General features: G+C 38.3%; 4 protein-coding genes across 4 annotated transcripts; 3 read left to right on the top strand and 1 right to left on the bottom strand.

Moving 5' to 3' along the window:
• Window positions 1–716: 716 nt before the first annotated feature.
• On the bottom strand, window positions 717–2,963 carry LOC119078966. Its single transcript, XM_037186715.1, has 2 exons — window positions 960–2,963; window positions 717–879 (listed from the first exon to the last, which is right to left on the bottom strand). Exon 1 carries the CDS (start codon window positions 2,828–2,830, stop codon window positions 1,133–1,135), a length of 1,698 nt encoding a protein of 565 aa, XP_037042610.1. The 5' UTR covers window positions 2,831–2,963; the 3' UTR covers window positions 717–879; window positions 960–1,132.
• Window positions 2,964–3,916: 953 nt separating this feature from the next.
• LOC119078970 lies at window positions 3,917–5,746 on the top strand. Its single transcript, XM_037186721.1, has 2 exons — window positions 3,917–5,572; window positions 5,653–5,746. Exon 1 carries the CDS (start codon window positions 4,086–4,088, stop codon window positions 5,397–5,399), a length of 1,314 nt encoding a protein of 437 aa, XP_037042616.1. The 5' UTR covers window positions 3,917–4,085; the 3' UTR covers window positions 5,400–5,572; window positions 5,653–5,746.
• Window positions 5,747–6,512: 766 nt separating this feature from the next.
• LOC119078968 lies at window positions 6,513–8,124 on the top strand. Its single transcript, XM_037186719.1, has 2 exons — window positions 6,513–6,640; window positions 6,713–8,124. The coding sequence occupies exons 1-2, from the start codon at window positions 6,593–6,595 to the stop codon at window positions 7,988–7,990; spliced, it is 1,326 nt and encodes a 441-aa protein (XP_037042614.1). The 5' UTR covers window positions 6,513–6,592; the 3' UTR covers window positions 7,991–8,124.
• Window positions 8,125–10,022: 1,898 nt separating this feature from the next.
• On the top strand, window positions 10,023–11,801 carry LOC119078969. Its single transcript, XM_037186720.1, has 2 exons — window positions 10,023–10,082; window positions 10,164–11,801. The coding sequence occupies exons 1-2, from the start codon at window positions 10,035–10,037 to the stop codon at window positions 11,439–11,441; spliced, it is 1,326 nt and encodes a 441-aa protein (XP_037042615.1). The 5' UTR covers window positions 10,023–10,034; the 3' UTR covers window positions 11,442–11,801.
• Window positions 11,802–16,943: the final 5,142 nt, after the last annotated feature.

Here is a 16,943-nt window from a genome sequence, read left to right as displayed (position 1 = left end):
AGTTTTCAAAGGTTTGTATCTCGGCAGATATTAATCCGATTGAAAAACTAATTACGTTAAAGAAGTCCTGAGATCACGCACTACACACTGGCATTTTGTTTGATTGAAATCCGTTTAGTCGAAATTTAATTATTTTCATCGTAAACAAATACAAGATAAAGGGTTCAATGACAACTACACACACACACACACATTACGCCATGAGTCATACACGTTTTGTACTTTTCGAATTGAATCACATTAGCCGCGAGAATCAGACTATCAATTTAGCAATTCGTACATATTCGAAGACTCAGTGGTCGAATGGTTAGCACTGCTTGCTTTCACGCAAAGTTTCCGAGTTCGGTTCTAGTTGGTGTCAGGATTTTTTTCCGAGTTTCTTTGATATATGCGAATGCAACACAACAAATGAACAGTTTAGTTTCTTTCATTTAAATGCAGGGTAAAAGAAAACTCCCTAGGGACGGGTCGCGATCGACGATAGATTAATGTGTCATATAAAGCTTATATACAAAGCCGTTTAATGTATGACATACTCACTCCGGAACGATAAATTTAATTCCTAAACTTACTTACAGCTTGCAACCTCTTCGAAATTGAATTGTAACAAGTCATAATAAACTAGTCGTATTCGACACTAAGTGTATAGTAGTCAATTGTAAAGAAAACCTAGGTTTGACTTTTAGTTACAAAAGCTCTATTTTATTGCACAAAAATATTTAAGTTTCATCAATGTTTGTTGTTGTATTGCTGGCAACAATTTTAAGTAATTTAGATTTGTTTTTGTTGTGTAGCTGAGGTTTTGGTTGCCAATGATTTTAAAACAATTTTGTTTTCAAATTGCCGACGTTTCGACCTAATACCAGGTCATCATCAGGGCTTTATTTTTCATGTAAATAAACAGAAACGATTTTTCAGTTTAGCTATTCGAACAAGGTCGGAATTTTACACATTTTTACCTAATTGGTCAAAATTTAGCGGTTATCACAGCCTGTGCTCATTTTAGAGCTTTCGTCAAGAAAATTAAAAGGGTTATAAACTTGCATTAGCCGGTGAACTTAACAACTTTACACGAAAAACAATTTCTTATCGGTCAAACATAGGTGACAAGTAAGTTGTCGGTGGTGAGATGTCAATTATTCGGTGTTGCATGATTAATTACTCTAGTCCAGTTACATTGGTCATTTTTCCCAGCGAATTGCCGTAAGAGATTGGTGTATGCTGGAGCAATTCGCTCGGAGTCTTTTTTGTAATTGCAGGCACGTTCTTGGTTCATGATTATGTGATTGACTTCTGATATTTGCAGTTTGCGTTTGTTGCTGTTACGATCAAGTATTTTAATTCTTTCAAAGTCGAATTGATGGCCAGTTGTTTTGGTGTGTAGCGCCAGTGCTGAAGAAACTTTAGTCCTAGCCAGATTGGTTGTAGATATAGAATTTTTGTGCTGTTGTCTTCTGGTACATAGTTTTTGGCAAGTCTCACCAATGTAAATGCAGTTACAGTCCGGACATGTGAATTGATAGACTACACCCGATGATTCGGTCTTGTCGATTTTATCCTTCTCCTTCGAATAAAACGTTGCCAATTTTTGGGTCGGACGATCGGCAATTTTGACTTCCGGTATGAAATATTTGATCTGTTTTTTCAGCGATTCAGACATGCCAGGTACGTAGACAACAGATGCGAATTTTGGCGTAGTGTTGTCTGCGGGTTTCTTTACGGTGTTTGGTTTTCTCTTAGCTAGTTGGATGATGCGTTGAATTTCAGATTGTGGAAAGTTGTTCTTCGTAAGTATGTCCTTTATTTTGATGGTGTTTTCCTGGTGGTAAGTGGGGTGGCTATACTCGAAGACTTTTTTAGCAAACGAAATGGCTACATTGGAAACGGTTTTCTTTTGGTGTGCCGAGTAATAGTTCAGCATACGGTTTGATGCGATTGATTTACTGTACCAGTTCGTAATGACGGAGCCATCTTGTCTTCTGATTGTTAAATCGAGGAAATTAATTGACGAGTTGGTCTCTAATTCACAGGTAAATTTTATGCGGCCAGGGTCAAAAGCATTGAGCTTTTTCAAGATTTCGTTTATGACCGGTTCTCTGCATATGACTAGGTGGTCATCTACGTACACTATCCATACGGATGGTGGGATGAGTTTGTCCTTTTTGAGCTGTTCGATTACCTGACTGATGATGTGTTCAGTGACGATTTGTACGATTATGCTACCCAAGGAGTTGCCCATGAAGATACCATTAATCTGACGGTAGAATTGTCCTTTGTATAGCAGATAGTTGCATTCATCCAAACATATCCGTAAAAGCTCGATGAAATCTTCTTTTTCCATAGTGGTGTGCGGACGTACCTTTTCGTCAAAATCATTTTTAATAAGTTTAATGGCTAAAGCTGTGGATATCGAGCCAAAACAATTTTCCATGTCGAACGATGCCATTCTGTGTCCACGTAGGATGCGTTTGTTTCGAAGAGCGTTGAAAGCTTGGCGAGAATTTTTGATGGTAAACTTCGGGTTTTGGTAAGCTTTGGACAGGATGGATGTCAATTCTTTTGAGGCGTTGTAGGCTACAGTCTTAACGGTTGACGTTACTAATCGTAGAGGATGACCATTGCCATCAGGTCTTTCCTTGTGGATCTTGTATTGGCCAAAAACGCGAGGGGGTATGGCTGTAGTTGATTGAAGGTGGAGGCGTTGTTTTTTGTTGATGGAATGTTTATCTTGGATGGTCTTCAGGTGGTTGTTGAGTTTGCTTTCGCAACTAGTGGTCGGATCCTTGTCTATGGGTTGAAATTGGGTTGGATCGCTTAACAATTCTTTCATTTTGAACTCATAATCTTGTACATGGCAAATGACCGTTTTGTTTCCTTTATCGCTGTTGGAGATAAAAATGTCTGGATGTTCTTTCAAAAATTTCGCGGTGATGACGGTTGCTTTCTTCAAGAATAACTGGATGCGATTGTGACTGGGTGACGTCTTGGAAAACTTGGTCAGTGCGTAGGTCAGTTGTCCACGGACGGCGTTGACCAGATTCGGATGGGAGTACCTCGAAACTATGTACTCTAGATCCGTAATAATTTCTGGAATCGGGGCTCGTTCTGGGATGAGCGCAAACTTTGGTCCAAGGCTCAAAAGGACGGACATTTCATACGGAATTTCTACTGTTGTCGTATTCTTGATGAACGACTCTTCGTATTTTATGTCGGGCAGATGGCCTTGAGTTCTTAAGAGGTGCTTAAACTTATCACACAAATCGCTGTTCTTTCGAGACAATTCACTGACATATATCTCGTCCATTGACTCAAGAAACGGTTTTGCTGTTTCTGAATGTTGTTTAAGTTTGATTTTTTGCGCAGAAATTTCCATTAGGATCTTCCATCTCGATCGGTTGCACATGGTGATTTCAAAATCCAAGAATTTTTGATGGATATGCGACCTCATTGACTTTGTTTCGACGAACTTGTCAGCGTATGGAGCAAATAGTTTCTCGGTCTTTTTGATGATAAATTCCGGTATGACTTCGTGGCGACGGCACTTCAGGAGGAAAACTTCGCGTGAAACGTTTGACGATAATTTTTCCGTTAGTCTAAGTATGACTCTGAAGTTGTCACGCACTGCCGGTCCGTGTTGTCGTTGAATGTTGCAAAAGAATTGGTTGTTGTCCATGGTGTGGTAAAAATGAGGTAGAAAAATTGACTCTTGTTCCTTTGGTAGTGAAGTAGAAAAAATTATTCCGATTATCCTTAGGAAAAATGGTACGTGGTTATCCTCGGTCACGTGGGAGTCCAATCAATGTTTGTTGTTGTATTGCTGGCAACAATTTTAAGTAATTTAGATTTGTTTTTGTTGTGTAGCTGAGGTTTTGGTTGCCAATGATTTTAAAACAATGGTTTTAAACAATGGCAATGGTCATCCTCTACGATTAGTAACGTCAACCGTTAAGACTGTAGCCTACAACGCCTCAAAAGAATTGACATCCATCCTGTCCAAAGCTTACCAAAACCCGAAGTTTACCATCAAAAATTCTCGCCAAGCTTTCAACGCTCTTCGAAACAAACGCATCCTACGTGGACACAGAATGGCATCGTTCGACATGGAAAATTGTTTTGGCTCGATATCCACAGCTTTAGCCATTAAACTTATTAAAAATGATTTTGACGAAAAGGTACGTCCGCACACCACTATGGAAAAAGAAGATTTCATCGAGCTTTTACGGATATGTTTGGATGAATGCAACTATCTGCTATACAAAGGACAATTCTACCGTCAGATTAATGGTATCTTCATGGGCAACTCCTTGGGTAGCATAATCGTACAAATCGTCACTGAACACATCATCAGTCAGGTAATCGAACAGCTCAAAAAGGACAAACTCATCCCACCATCCGTATGGATAGTGTACGTAGATGACCACCTAGTCATATGCAGAGAACCGGTCATAAACGAAATCTTGAAAAAGCTCAATGCTTTTGACCCTGGCCGCATAAAATTTACCTGTGAATTAGAGACCAACTCGTCAATTAATTTCCTCGATTTAACAATCAGAAGACAAGATGGCTCCGTCATTACGAACTGGTACAGTAAATCAATCGCATCAAACCGTATGCTGAACTATTACTCGGCACACCAAAAGAAAACCGTTTCCAATGTAGCCATTTCGTTTGCTAAAAAAGTCTTCGAGTATAGCCACCCCACTTACCACCAGGAAAACACCATCAAAATAAAGGACATACTTACGAAGAACAACTTTCCACAATCTGAAATTCAACGCATCATCCAACTAGCTAAGAGAAAACCAAACACCGTAAAGAAACCCGCAGACAACACTACGCCAAAATTCGCATCTGTTGTCTACGTACCTGGCATGTCTGAATCGCTGAAAAAACAGATCAAATATTTCATACCGGAAGTCAAAATTGCCGATCGTCCGACCCAAAAATTGGCAACGTTTTATTCGAAGGAGAAGGATAAAATCGACAAGACCGAATCATCGGGTGTAGTCTATCAATTCACATGTCCGGACTGTAACTGCATTTACATTGGTGAGACTTGCCAAAAACTATGTACCAGAAGACAACAGCACAAAAATTCTATATCTACAACCAATCTGGCTAGGACTAAAGTTTCTTCAGCACTGGCGCTACACACCAAAACAACTGGCCATCAATTCGACTTTGAAAGAATTAAAATACTTGATCGTAACAGCAACAAACGCAAACTGCAAATATCAGAAGTCAATCACATAATCATGAACCAAGAACGTGCCTGCAATTACAAAAAAGACTCCGAGCGAATTGCTCCAGCATACACCAATCTCTTACGGCAATTCGCTGGGAAAAATGACCAATGTAACTGGACTAGAGTAATTAATCATGCAACACCGAATAATTGACATCTCACCACCGACAACTTACTTGTCACCTATGTTTGACCGATAAGAAATTGTTTTTCGTGTAAAGTTGTTAAGTTCACCGGCTAATGCAAGTTTATAACCCTTTTAATTTTCTTGACGAAAGCTCTAAAATGAGCACAGGCTGTGATAACCGCTAAATTTTGACCAATTAGGTAAAAATGTGTAAAATTCCGACCTTGTTCGAATAGCTAAACTGAAAAATCGTTTCTGTTTATTTACATGAAAAATAAAGCCCTGATGATGACCTGGTATTAGGTCGAAACGTCGGCAATTTGAAAACAAAATTGTTTTAAAATCATTGGCAACCAAAACCTCAGCTACACAACAAAAACAAATTTAAGTTTCATATTTGAAAAAAGTACAGCCAGTAAAGTAGAGTACGTAATATATATTATCTTTCTAGAACGATAATCTCGAGCTTATCTCCCTAGGGAGTTTTTACTTATCTCGATATATCTGTTCTCGACAGATAAAATGTGGTATGCACCTATTGCCAGACTTCGGCTCTGGCAATAATGTCTTACACGTCAAAATAACAATCTTGGCAACAGGTACATAATATCAATGAAAGTAGATAAGTAGGTATGGCCAGTCCATACAAATCGGAGCACATACGGATTTGCATGGCGCCACCTCAAACGAACTCATTTCTAGTGGAAATTTGCACTAGAAATGAGTTCGTTTGAGGTGGCGCCATGCAAATCCGTATGTGCTCCGGCTAGAACAAATTTGAACGTTTGGCCATACCTATCTATTTACTTTCATTGCATAATATATATTGTCACATACGCGCGGTGTTCGGATGTCAAAATTACTTACCTAGAAGTTTAATTCAAAAATTACACTTCAGGTCTATGTTGTTAAAAAATCTAATGGTAATTTAAATGCGCCGCGTCATTCACAATAATTGACAAAATGACACATTTCGTATAAGGAAAATGTCACTTTGTGGGTTATTTTGAATCACACAGCGCGAAATTCCTCAACACCATGCTATGCCGTCAGCGCGGCATCAGCTAAAGTCAAAGTATTCATACGATCAGTATTGACAGTTTATGCTTCTCAGCATGAATGGCGCTGTATTTTGACATAAGGCGTTGACGTGAGGTGGTGTGCATCTGTGAAAATAAAAAAATCTCGATAAATCGTGGACTTTTCAAGGTGTAAACACAATGTCCAAGCGACAAGCAATCGCTAGCTGTGAAAGCGATACAGTCATGGTAAGCCATTTGTGTGTCCTCTTCTGATATCAAAGAAAACTTTTAATCACCTTTGAAACACCATCCTCTTAGCCACGATCTGCTGTGAAACGAAAATACCAACCCGAAATGGCTGACTTTCATTCGAACGAACCTGGCAATGATGGGAAATCGACAGTAAAATTCAACGACATGAGTGACCATGTAATTGATGTGATTCTGTGTGAATTGCCGCTAGAAGACTTGGCGAACATTTCCGACACAAGCACCCGACTTAGAGATATTGCTAGTTCGGTGTTTTTACGGAAACATGCGCACCGTTTAATATCAATGGATGTGTTTCATTATGGGATTAACATTTGTGACAAATTACGCGAACATTATAAAAAAGATTTTCCGGTATATTGTGAACACAATGCGATGTTGAGGATTTCTGCCGCTCCGATTTGGTTTAAATTATTGAGAAATTTCGGAGCTACCATTAAACATGTCCGTATTCATGGTCATACAACAAATGATACGTATACGTTGAACGTTATGCCGAATCTGATCAAATATGTGTCCGACTTCTGCAGCGATTCACTGGAAACACTTGAGGCGCTCGCCGGAAATCAATTTCTGACTTTCAAAAGGCCGTTGACAAATCTTCGGGAGTTCTGTTTATTCTCTGGACGTTTTGAGAGCTTGGAGGCACTTGAATCGATGCCAAATGTGCGTACGTTGAAGTTAAGTCGGGTTCCAAAGACAATTGCAAAATTTTATGCAAAATTGGAAAGAGTTCATTTGGTAGTGGAGAGCGATGAAGAAGTGCAGACATTCATTTCATTCATACGCTTGAATCGACAAATTAAATATTTACATTTGGTTATATTCCATGACTGCAGGCCTGAACACAATGATGCAATATATTCTTCGATCGCTGACAACTTAACGCAATTAACAACCTTCAAATTATGCGAATCCAATGTGCCGCAATTGGTATCCCGACATCGATTTCAAGGAGTCGAATCATTTTCGGTTGAATGTCGCGGTCCACTACACATGTTTGAATTCAATGGTCTAAGAAAACTTACGCTAAGAGGAGTCTTCGCATATCCCCCGAATTGTGTGACCATTGCACAGCGTTATAAAGATTTGAAAATATTGAAATTACCTCTTCTAGAAGAGGCGCATGTCAATGCCAGTTTCATTCAGAATTTGTTGAAAAAATTACCTGAATTGGAACAAATCAGTGTTTACCGTGACAAACAAAACAGATGGTCGACTTTGAAGAACCTTCTCGGTAGAAAATGGGAACAGTTTGAAAAAGAAAAAACTGGCAAATTTAGGCCAAGCTGGATGCCTATTTCTCAACATTTCCGAAAAAAATAATCGACGCGACAACCTACGCCGAATTGAAAACAGTCGGAGAGATCATGATTGTTTATATAACATTGCAGAGTCCGTAACAATGTAATCAGAGTAAAGTGCCACTTTAGTTAGGTATTTGCGTCTTGCAGTGTTTTGTTGTTTTACTTAGAACATGCATTTTGTAGTTTAAGAGTGAACTTTTTGTTGGAGAAATCAAAGTAACACGATCAATTGTAGAACTAACTAATCCTACAAGAAAATTCTAAATTTTACTTTTATTATTAAGAGGTTCCGAGCCTACGCTGAAATTGTAGCCTACATTTCTGCGTTTCGAATTTTTTGATCGCTGATATCTTTTTACGAGAGCCCTTTTTGAAAAATGTACGACCACATTTTCGAGTAAAAATATGTCAGCTTTGAATAAAAAATAAAATTGTCTGTGAAAGTTCCATGTGCTTTGAGAAAACTGTACCGATGCCCCAAATTTGCATCAAAGGTACACTTTTCTCAAAGCACATGGAACTTTCACAGACAATTTTATTTTTTATTCAAAGCTGACATATTTTTACTCGAAAATGTGGTCGTACATTTTTCAAAAAGGGCTCTCGTAAAAAGATATCAGCGATCAAAAATTTCGAAACGCAGAAATGTAGGCTACAATTTCAGCGTAGGCTCGGAACCTCTTAAACGAATACTCCTGGAATCAACATCTTTCATTCATCCGTTCCCGCACTTCTAACACTTTTGCGACAATAAAATTTGTAATTTGAGCTTACTTTAGACTTAGAGGTTTAATTCTTCTATAAAGACCAATTCGTTGGTCCAATTAAATTGGAATTGATTACTTTTAGACAACCGACACACCAAATGTTATGGGTTGTCAGATGTGTCAATCTCAATCTACGTCTATTTTCCGTACATGAGGAGTTTTTGGGACGTAACGAAATGAAGGTTTTCAATGAAAGTATAGGTATGGTCTAATGTCAAAATTCGTATAGAGCGGATGAAATAGCGATTTCATATCAAGAAACGCAGCTCTCAATGATTTTCATTGAAAGGTTAGTTTGTTTAGATTAAATCGCTATTTCTACGGGTTTGTAGGGACAGACTATACATGGTTTGCACATTCATTGAAGGTTTTCACACTCAAGTATGCAGCCTTGATGATGTTAACCCTAACGTAACCTAAATCGACAAGACACGCTTATATAGCGTGCGAGGTCGTTCAATCAAATATAGAAATGTCATATATTGGCTTAGTTTGTTCAATTCAGAAAGATAGACAGATAAAGCAAGCAATGGAAAAGCTTAGGTTCGAGAGTCCAAAGTAGAGAATGAGGAGTATTGTATACATATACAGTTCGTGAGACCACCTTCAGTGCTTATATACTTAGAGTTTAAGTTTTCAGTAAATTATAAAAAATGAGAAAGTTGATTGCTTTTTTAAAATTTTTTAATCGGTTCGCTTTTGATTACTTTTGTTCACTTTAGTTGAGTAAAAAGTAAAAAGTGAACGAAAGTGATCAAAAGCGAACCGACTACAGCTGTCAGCTGTCAATTTATCCCCCCCGACCATCTAGTCTTTTTTCGAACTTAAAAGTTCTATCGAAATACAACCTCCCCACAACAAAAAAAATGTCCCAGCAAGACAGTAATGTACTATTTTTGACTTTATTTCCAATCGTAAAAATTTGAACTGACATTTCTAGTTGCTACAATTCACGCCGTAAGTGTGCCTTAAATTTCAAGTGAACTAGTCCCGTACTCAAGAATTGAAAGACGAATCCAAGAAGCTGTCACTCATTTAACTCAGATAAAACCTTTGATCGCCAATCACCTGACGTTTTCGCGTTATCACTCTTAAGTAAAATGAACAATACGTCAATGCGGCAACAGCTTACGTCAAAGCATTCAATCGATGATCTTATTGACAGTATGAAACGCGGTGTAGCTTGACATTTTGACACGAGGCGGTGAGGCACCGATAGTGTGCATCTGTGAAAATATTTTTTATTTTTTTCGAAAACATCGTTCCGCGGACTTTTTAAGCTTAGCTGGAAGCACAATGTCCGAACAACAAAGCCCCGCTGGATGTGAAAGCGATACAGTCATGGTAAGCCGTCTATGTGCCCTTTCAGATATCAAAGAAAACTTTGTATCACCTTTTAAACACGTTCATTGTCACCACCCTTAGCCACGATCTGCTGTGAAACGAAAATACCAACCCGAAATGGCTGACTTTCATTCGAACGAACCTGGCAATGATGGGAAATCTACAGTAAAATTCAACGACATGGGTGACCATGTAATTGATGTGATTCTGTGTTACTTGCATCTAGAAGACTTGGCGAACATTTCCGACATAAGCACACGTCTTAGAGGTCTCGCTAGTTTGGTGTTTTCACGGAAACATGCGCATCGTTTAATATCAATGGATGTGTATCGTTATGGGAGTAATAATTGCAAAGAATTACGTGAGCATTATAAAATAGTTTGCAAACACGATGTGGTAGTGAGGATCCCTGACGCTGAGACTTCATTTAAATTATTGCGAAATTTTGGAGCGTCCATTAAACATGTTCGTATTCATAATATCGAGTATGGACAAAATAAGACGTACATTTTGAACGTTTTGCAGAATCTGAACAAATATATATCTGATTTCTGCAGCGATTCGCTGGAAACACTTGATGTGCAAGGGTATCGATTTCTGACTTTGAATAAGCCGTTCAGAAATCTTCGGGAGCTCTATTTATTCGCAAGAGGTTTTGAGAGCTCGGAAGCACTTGATTTTATGCCAAATGTGCGTACATTGAGGCTAGGTAGCATTCCAAAGACAATGGCAAAAAGTTATACAAAAGTGGAACGAATTCATATGCAAGTAGAAAGCGATGAAGAAGTGCAGACATTCATTTCATTCATACGCTTGAATCGACAAATCAAATATTTATATTTATTCATATCCTATCACTGCAGACCTGAACACAATGATGCAATATATTCTTCGATCGCTGATAACTTAACGCAATTAACAACCTTCAAATTATACGAATCCAATCGGCCGCAACTGTTATCCCGACATCGATTTCAAGGAGTCGAATCATTTTCGGTTGAATGTCGCGGTGCCCTTCACATGTTTGAATTCAATGGTCTAAGAAAACTTACGCTAGAAGGGGTCCACGCAGATCCCCCGAATTGTGTGACAATTGCACAGCGCAATAAAAAGTTGAAAATATTGAAATTACCCAATCTAACAGAGGCGTACGAGAGTGACAGTTTCATTCAGAGTTTGTTGAACGAATTACCTGAATTGGAACAAATTATTATTGACAGTGACGAAGAAAACAGATGCTCGATTGTGAAGAACCATCTCGGGAGTGAATGGGAACAGTTTGAAAAGAAAAAAATTGCCAAATTTAGACCAAGCAAGAACCCTGAATCTCAACATTTCCGAAAAAAGAAGCTCAATTAAAAACAGTCGTAAAGATCATGATTGATCATGTTTGCAGAGTCCGTTTTGTAGTTGTTTATAGTTTAAGATTGTGCGTAACTTTTGCGGCAACAAAATTAATTTGAAATGGTAACAACCCTCCTCAAGACCTCAAGCGAAACAATGACATAGAGTAGATTGAAAAAAAAAAATTGTTGTATTATCTGTATGGATAAGTATATAAACGTAGCTATATTCATTTGTAAGTCTCAATTTAAAATTACGATCACAGTAGAAAATTAAAATCTAATCCACAATCCACTTTTTTAACTTAACGCGACAAATCCGATGCTTCTCGTTCGAGGTAAGTTATTAATTTAACCCAATAATTTATTCATCTCATTAAGCTCTGTGACATTAAATCCGCCAAAAAAACCTAAAGGGTGAAAGTGTGACGCAAGTCCTTGTTTGCTGTATGTGACTTAGATAATAAACTTAGATATTTGGAATCTAGGCATCCATACGAGTTCAACGAGCTATCACACGTTACTGCAGCTTCCAAATATTGGCCGAGATATTGAACTTCGAAATATTCATGTTTGTATGAAAATAAGCAAAATTGCGTATTTTCAGATAACTCAAATTGGATACGTTAGTTCCTATGAAAAAGGACGATTTTGTAACGCCTAAACGTTTCTTACGATTTTCCTGAAATGTTGGTTATAGGTCAATCTCGGGCCGTAGATCAAAATAAGATTTTTAAAACTGGGCTTTTTTGGGAGCTAGGACTACCGGAAGTTTCCATACAATGCCATATAACAGCGTCTTTTGTGTGTGTGTTATTTTGTAAGTAGAAACAAAGACTATTAATAAAATTGTTGTATTGCTTGGTCAGTAATTCAACATTGACAAAGTGTTGTATTGCTTTGACTTGACCAGAATTGTTGAAAAAAATTTCTTTTATTCAACGAAGGGCGAACGAAACGTGTTACCGTTTACGATTCGTGACGAAACGTTTTACCGTTTACAATCATAATGCGGACAAACAACAGGACAAAACAATGCTGATTTCGGCGTATCACGCCATCATCAGTGCACCTATGTCTTGTGATGACTATGTGCATATCAGCACGACACAAACTGAAGTGAGCAATCACTTCAACTGTACGAGCATTATATACACTTTTTCGTCATTTGTTAAAACTCTTTGTTTTGTTTTTTGTGCTATATCTCTCACATACAGCTTTTGTGGATCTCTCGCATCCGACAATTTGTTTTTCGGTAATTTTAGTGACAATAAATAAATTGTTACTAAAACCGCGCAGAGTATGGCAGCCGTGGCGCCACCCACAGCTGCGATGCCAAACTTCGAAAAGCATCGATACAATTATTAATAAAATTGTTATATTGCTTGGTCAGTAATTCAACATTGACAAAGTGTTGTATTGCTTTGACTTGACCAAAATTGTTGAAAAAATTTCTTTTTCTTCCTGTAGTACCAAAACCGTCACTCACCAAATTTAGTACCAAAAGAGCAACATTCTCCCCTACTCTTTTCTCTCAATTTTCATTCCCGCTTATGTCATTTTCGATTCTATCTTTATTTTTTCCCAGATGTGTCAAGTTGTTGTATGCACGCATGCATATTTTTTTTAGACTTTTGTGACTGTTCAATTCGTACAGATTGTTTCCGCACTGCTACAATATGTTGCGTAACACAATTTAATTTGCTATTTTACATGTTTACATGCTTTTTGGCAATTATTTACATTAAATCAACAACATTTTGACGTATGTACCTTTAATGTCGCTTATGATGTCCTCTATAATGTCCCCTTTTAATGTACTTTTAAAATATGACAGCAAAAACGTCTCACGCAAAACCGTGTGTGTTCAGATGAATTTTTTTGTTATGTTTTGTTGGGAATGTGACTTTGATACTCCAGGAAGAAAAATAGTATACATACCACGGATCAAAAAGGTGTGCTTTAGACCACGGTGGTGAAAACGTCCTTGGTCTCCGCTCCGCTTCGCGTCGCTCCATCCCTGGAACACACCTTTTTGATCCTTGGTATGTAACATACTATTATTCAACGAAGGGTGAACGAAACGTGTTACCGTTTACGATTCGTGACGAATCGATGCTTTTTGAAGTTTGGCATCGCAGCTGTGGGTGGCGCCACGGCTGCCATACTCTGCGCGGTTTTAGTAACAATTTATTTATTGTCACTAAAATTACCGAAAAACAAATTGTCGGATGTGAGAGATCCACAAAAGCTGTATGTGAGAGATATAGCACAAAAAACAAAACAAAGAGATTTAACAAATGACGAAAAAGTGTATATAATGCTCGTACAGTTGAAGTGATTGCTCACTTCAGTTTGTGTCGTGCTGATATGCACATAGTCATCGCAAGACATAGGTGCACTGACGATGGCGTGATACGCCGAAATCAGTAAACAGCCTCGATGAAGCGGGTAACAGTGGCAGAGACAGAAATATGCGACATGAGAAAATGCGACAAAGTGGATCTGTCGTAAAATTTGGATTTTTTTAGCGCAACATTTTTGAATGTTAATTTTCAAGAATTCGATTTGAATTGATTGAACACAAGAAATAATAAATATTTTCATAATTAATGCTCGCAACAGGTCAAACCTGGCCTGAAACAAGAAAGTCTAATTAAAATCATGTTGGGTTGAGGCTTTTAATTGATTGATCACAGGAATTTAATCAGAGAAAATCTCTTCACATAAACTGAATCAGAAAAAATCTCAGATCTAGAATCTAGACCGACGGGATCATATGAAATGAATCAGGTCGTTGGAGTGCTTTCCTAGGTTCATATCTCAACGTAACAATTTCTTTGGATCTATTCACATAAAACCAATTTTAATGTTTATGAGAACGAGAACATTGGCCATGGAATTTTTCGTTTTTGAAAACATTGAACACCGATTTTATTATTTATGAGAACACTGTCACGGGTGGCACATTATTAATCAATTATTAATATAATAAAATCATAATTTTGCACACTTTTTCACACACAAAACGAAAAATCATCACAATCAACCACATCAAAACAAAAAAATCTAATTTAGAATTTTCACAACTGTCACTTTTTCGTTGAACCACTTTGTCGCAATATGACGCAACGACAAAACGACTCTGCCACTGTTATGACGCAACGACAAAACGACTCTGCCACTGTTACCCGCTTCATCGAGGCTGTTTAGAAATCAGCATTGTTTTGTCCTGTTGTTTGTCCGCATTATGATTGTAAACGGTAAAACGTTTCGTCACGAATCGTAAACGGTAACACGTTTCGTTCACCCTTCGTTGAATAAAAGAAATTTTTTCAACAATTTTGGTCAAGTCAAAGCAATACAACACTTTGTCAATGTTTAATTACTGACCAAGCAATACAACAATTTTATTAACAAATGTTATGGGTTGTCAGATGTGTCAATCTCAATCTACGTCTATTTTCTGTACATGAGGAGTTTTTGGGACGTAACGAAATGAAGGTTTTCAATGAAAGTATAGGTATGGTCTAATGTCAAAATTCGTATTGAGCGGATGAAATAGCGATTTCATATAAAGAAACGCAGCTCTCAATGATTTTCACTGAAAGGTTAGTTTGTTTATATTAAATCGCTATTTCAACCGGTTTGTAGGGACAGACCATACATGGTTTGCACATTCATTGAAGGTTTTCACACTCAAGTGTGCAGCCTTGATGATGTTAAACTCTAAGTATATATACACTGAAATGTCTGTGAAGTACCTGCGAACTTGAACCTGCGAATTCTACATTATAGTCCGGTCGTTACGACGATCATTTTACATGACTTTTTAGTGATTTTAGGAATTGCAAAAAATTCGCAGGTTAGCAACTGCGAAATAAAAAATTCGCAGGTTTGAAACAGCGAAAAACAATTCGCAGTTTTGAACCTACTATAAACCATAGTGAAATTGGGAGTTTTGGATAAAAATTCATACGTTCCAAATTCGCAGGTTGGTTATCAGCAAAATAATACGCTCTAGGTTGCTTCATTGATATAACCGGAGCGTTCAATTATATCACATATTTAGCCATTAGAAGGGCATGTATTAAATTCAATATCGACCCCGGCATTTCGGACTGGATTGCTTTCATGCTTCGCAGCAGAATAGTTTCAGCACATTTCAACGGACAAGCTGTATATATTACCACTACTAGAGGCTGCCCTCAAGGAGGTGTTCTACCGCCTCTTCTCTGGTGCTTAGTTATTAACGAACTCCTAGTTCTGCTCAATAACCTACACATGCAAACTGAAGGTTTTTCCGACGACCTAGCTACTATTTTAAGAGGCAGGTGCGTAAACACCCTATGTGGCCTGCTACAGTTAACGCTGGATACAGTCTCTAAATGGTGCGACGAAAACGAGCTTAGTATCAACCCTGATAAAACCACCATGGTATTATTTACCAGAAAGAGGAAAATTAGTGGCCTCTTCATCCCTAAAATCAAGGGCATCCCTATCAAAAAAGCTGATCACGTAAAATACCTTGGAATTATCCTTGATCACAGACTTTACTGGATACTTAACCTGGAGTACCGGTTGAATAAATGTACCATCGCTCTATGGCAATGTCGTAAAGCATATGCAACCAGATGGGGCCTTTCCCCCAAGGTAATGTACTGGATTTATACAACAATTATCAGACCTATCCTTCTGTATGGCTCTTTCGTATGGAACCACATTGGAGACCGAAAAAATGTACAAGACAGGCTCAAAAAATTCCAGAGACTGGCTTGCAGAGCCATTACGGGTGCAGGGAAATCCACACCAACAGATGCGTTGGAAGCCTTATTAAATCTACCCCCACTTCACATTCTTATACAATCGGAAGCAATTAAGACCTTAGATAGAATCGCATCCTTGGATGACAAAAACTTGACACCTACTGAACATACCAACACTTGGTTTAAGGCTAAGGATTCCCTACCTGTTCTGTCCATGCCTTCAGATCAAATTACCAAAGTTTTCACTTTAGATAGAGATTTCGAAGTCGTCGTCCCTAGCCGAGAAGAATGGCTGAATGGCACATTCCCACCAAAGATAGGCACTGTTCTATATACAGACGGTTCAGTTATTAAGGACAATGCTGGAGCAGGCATGTATTGCTCTAAGCAAATTCCACTAGGAGAGTTTTCATCGATTTTTCTTGCCGAACTTCGGGCTATCTTGGCCGCTGGCCATTCTTTGATAGATGACAATTCCATTCAACAATCAATATATATTTGTTCAGACAGCCAAGCAGCCCTAAAAGCACTTAAGTCGTACACGCAAAGTTCTGCCCTGTCGTAAACAATTTGAAGCTAGTATGGGTTCCAGCACACTCGGGCTTCGAGGGTAACGAAAAAGCTGATACGCTAGCCAAGGCGGCAGCTTTGAGCAAGACATATGGTCCGGAACCCATAACTAGCGTACCGCCGTCGATAGCTGAACGACAGATACTTTCCTTAAGAGAAAAGAAATTCAGAGAACACTGGGC

Source organism: Bradysia coprophila, unplaced genomic scaffold (assembly GCF_014529535.1).
Source record: "Bradysia coprophila strain Holo2 unplaced genomic scaffold, BU_Bcop_v1 contig_297, whole genome shotgun sequence".
Classification (NCBI taxonomy): Eukaryota; Metazoa; Arthropoda; class Insecta; order Diptera; family Sciaridae; genus Bradysia; species Bradysia coprophila.
Note: the sequence above shows the minus strand (reverse complement) of the source record. Positions and strands in the feature narration are given on the sequence as shown.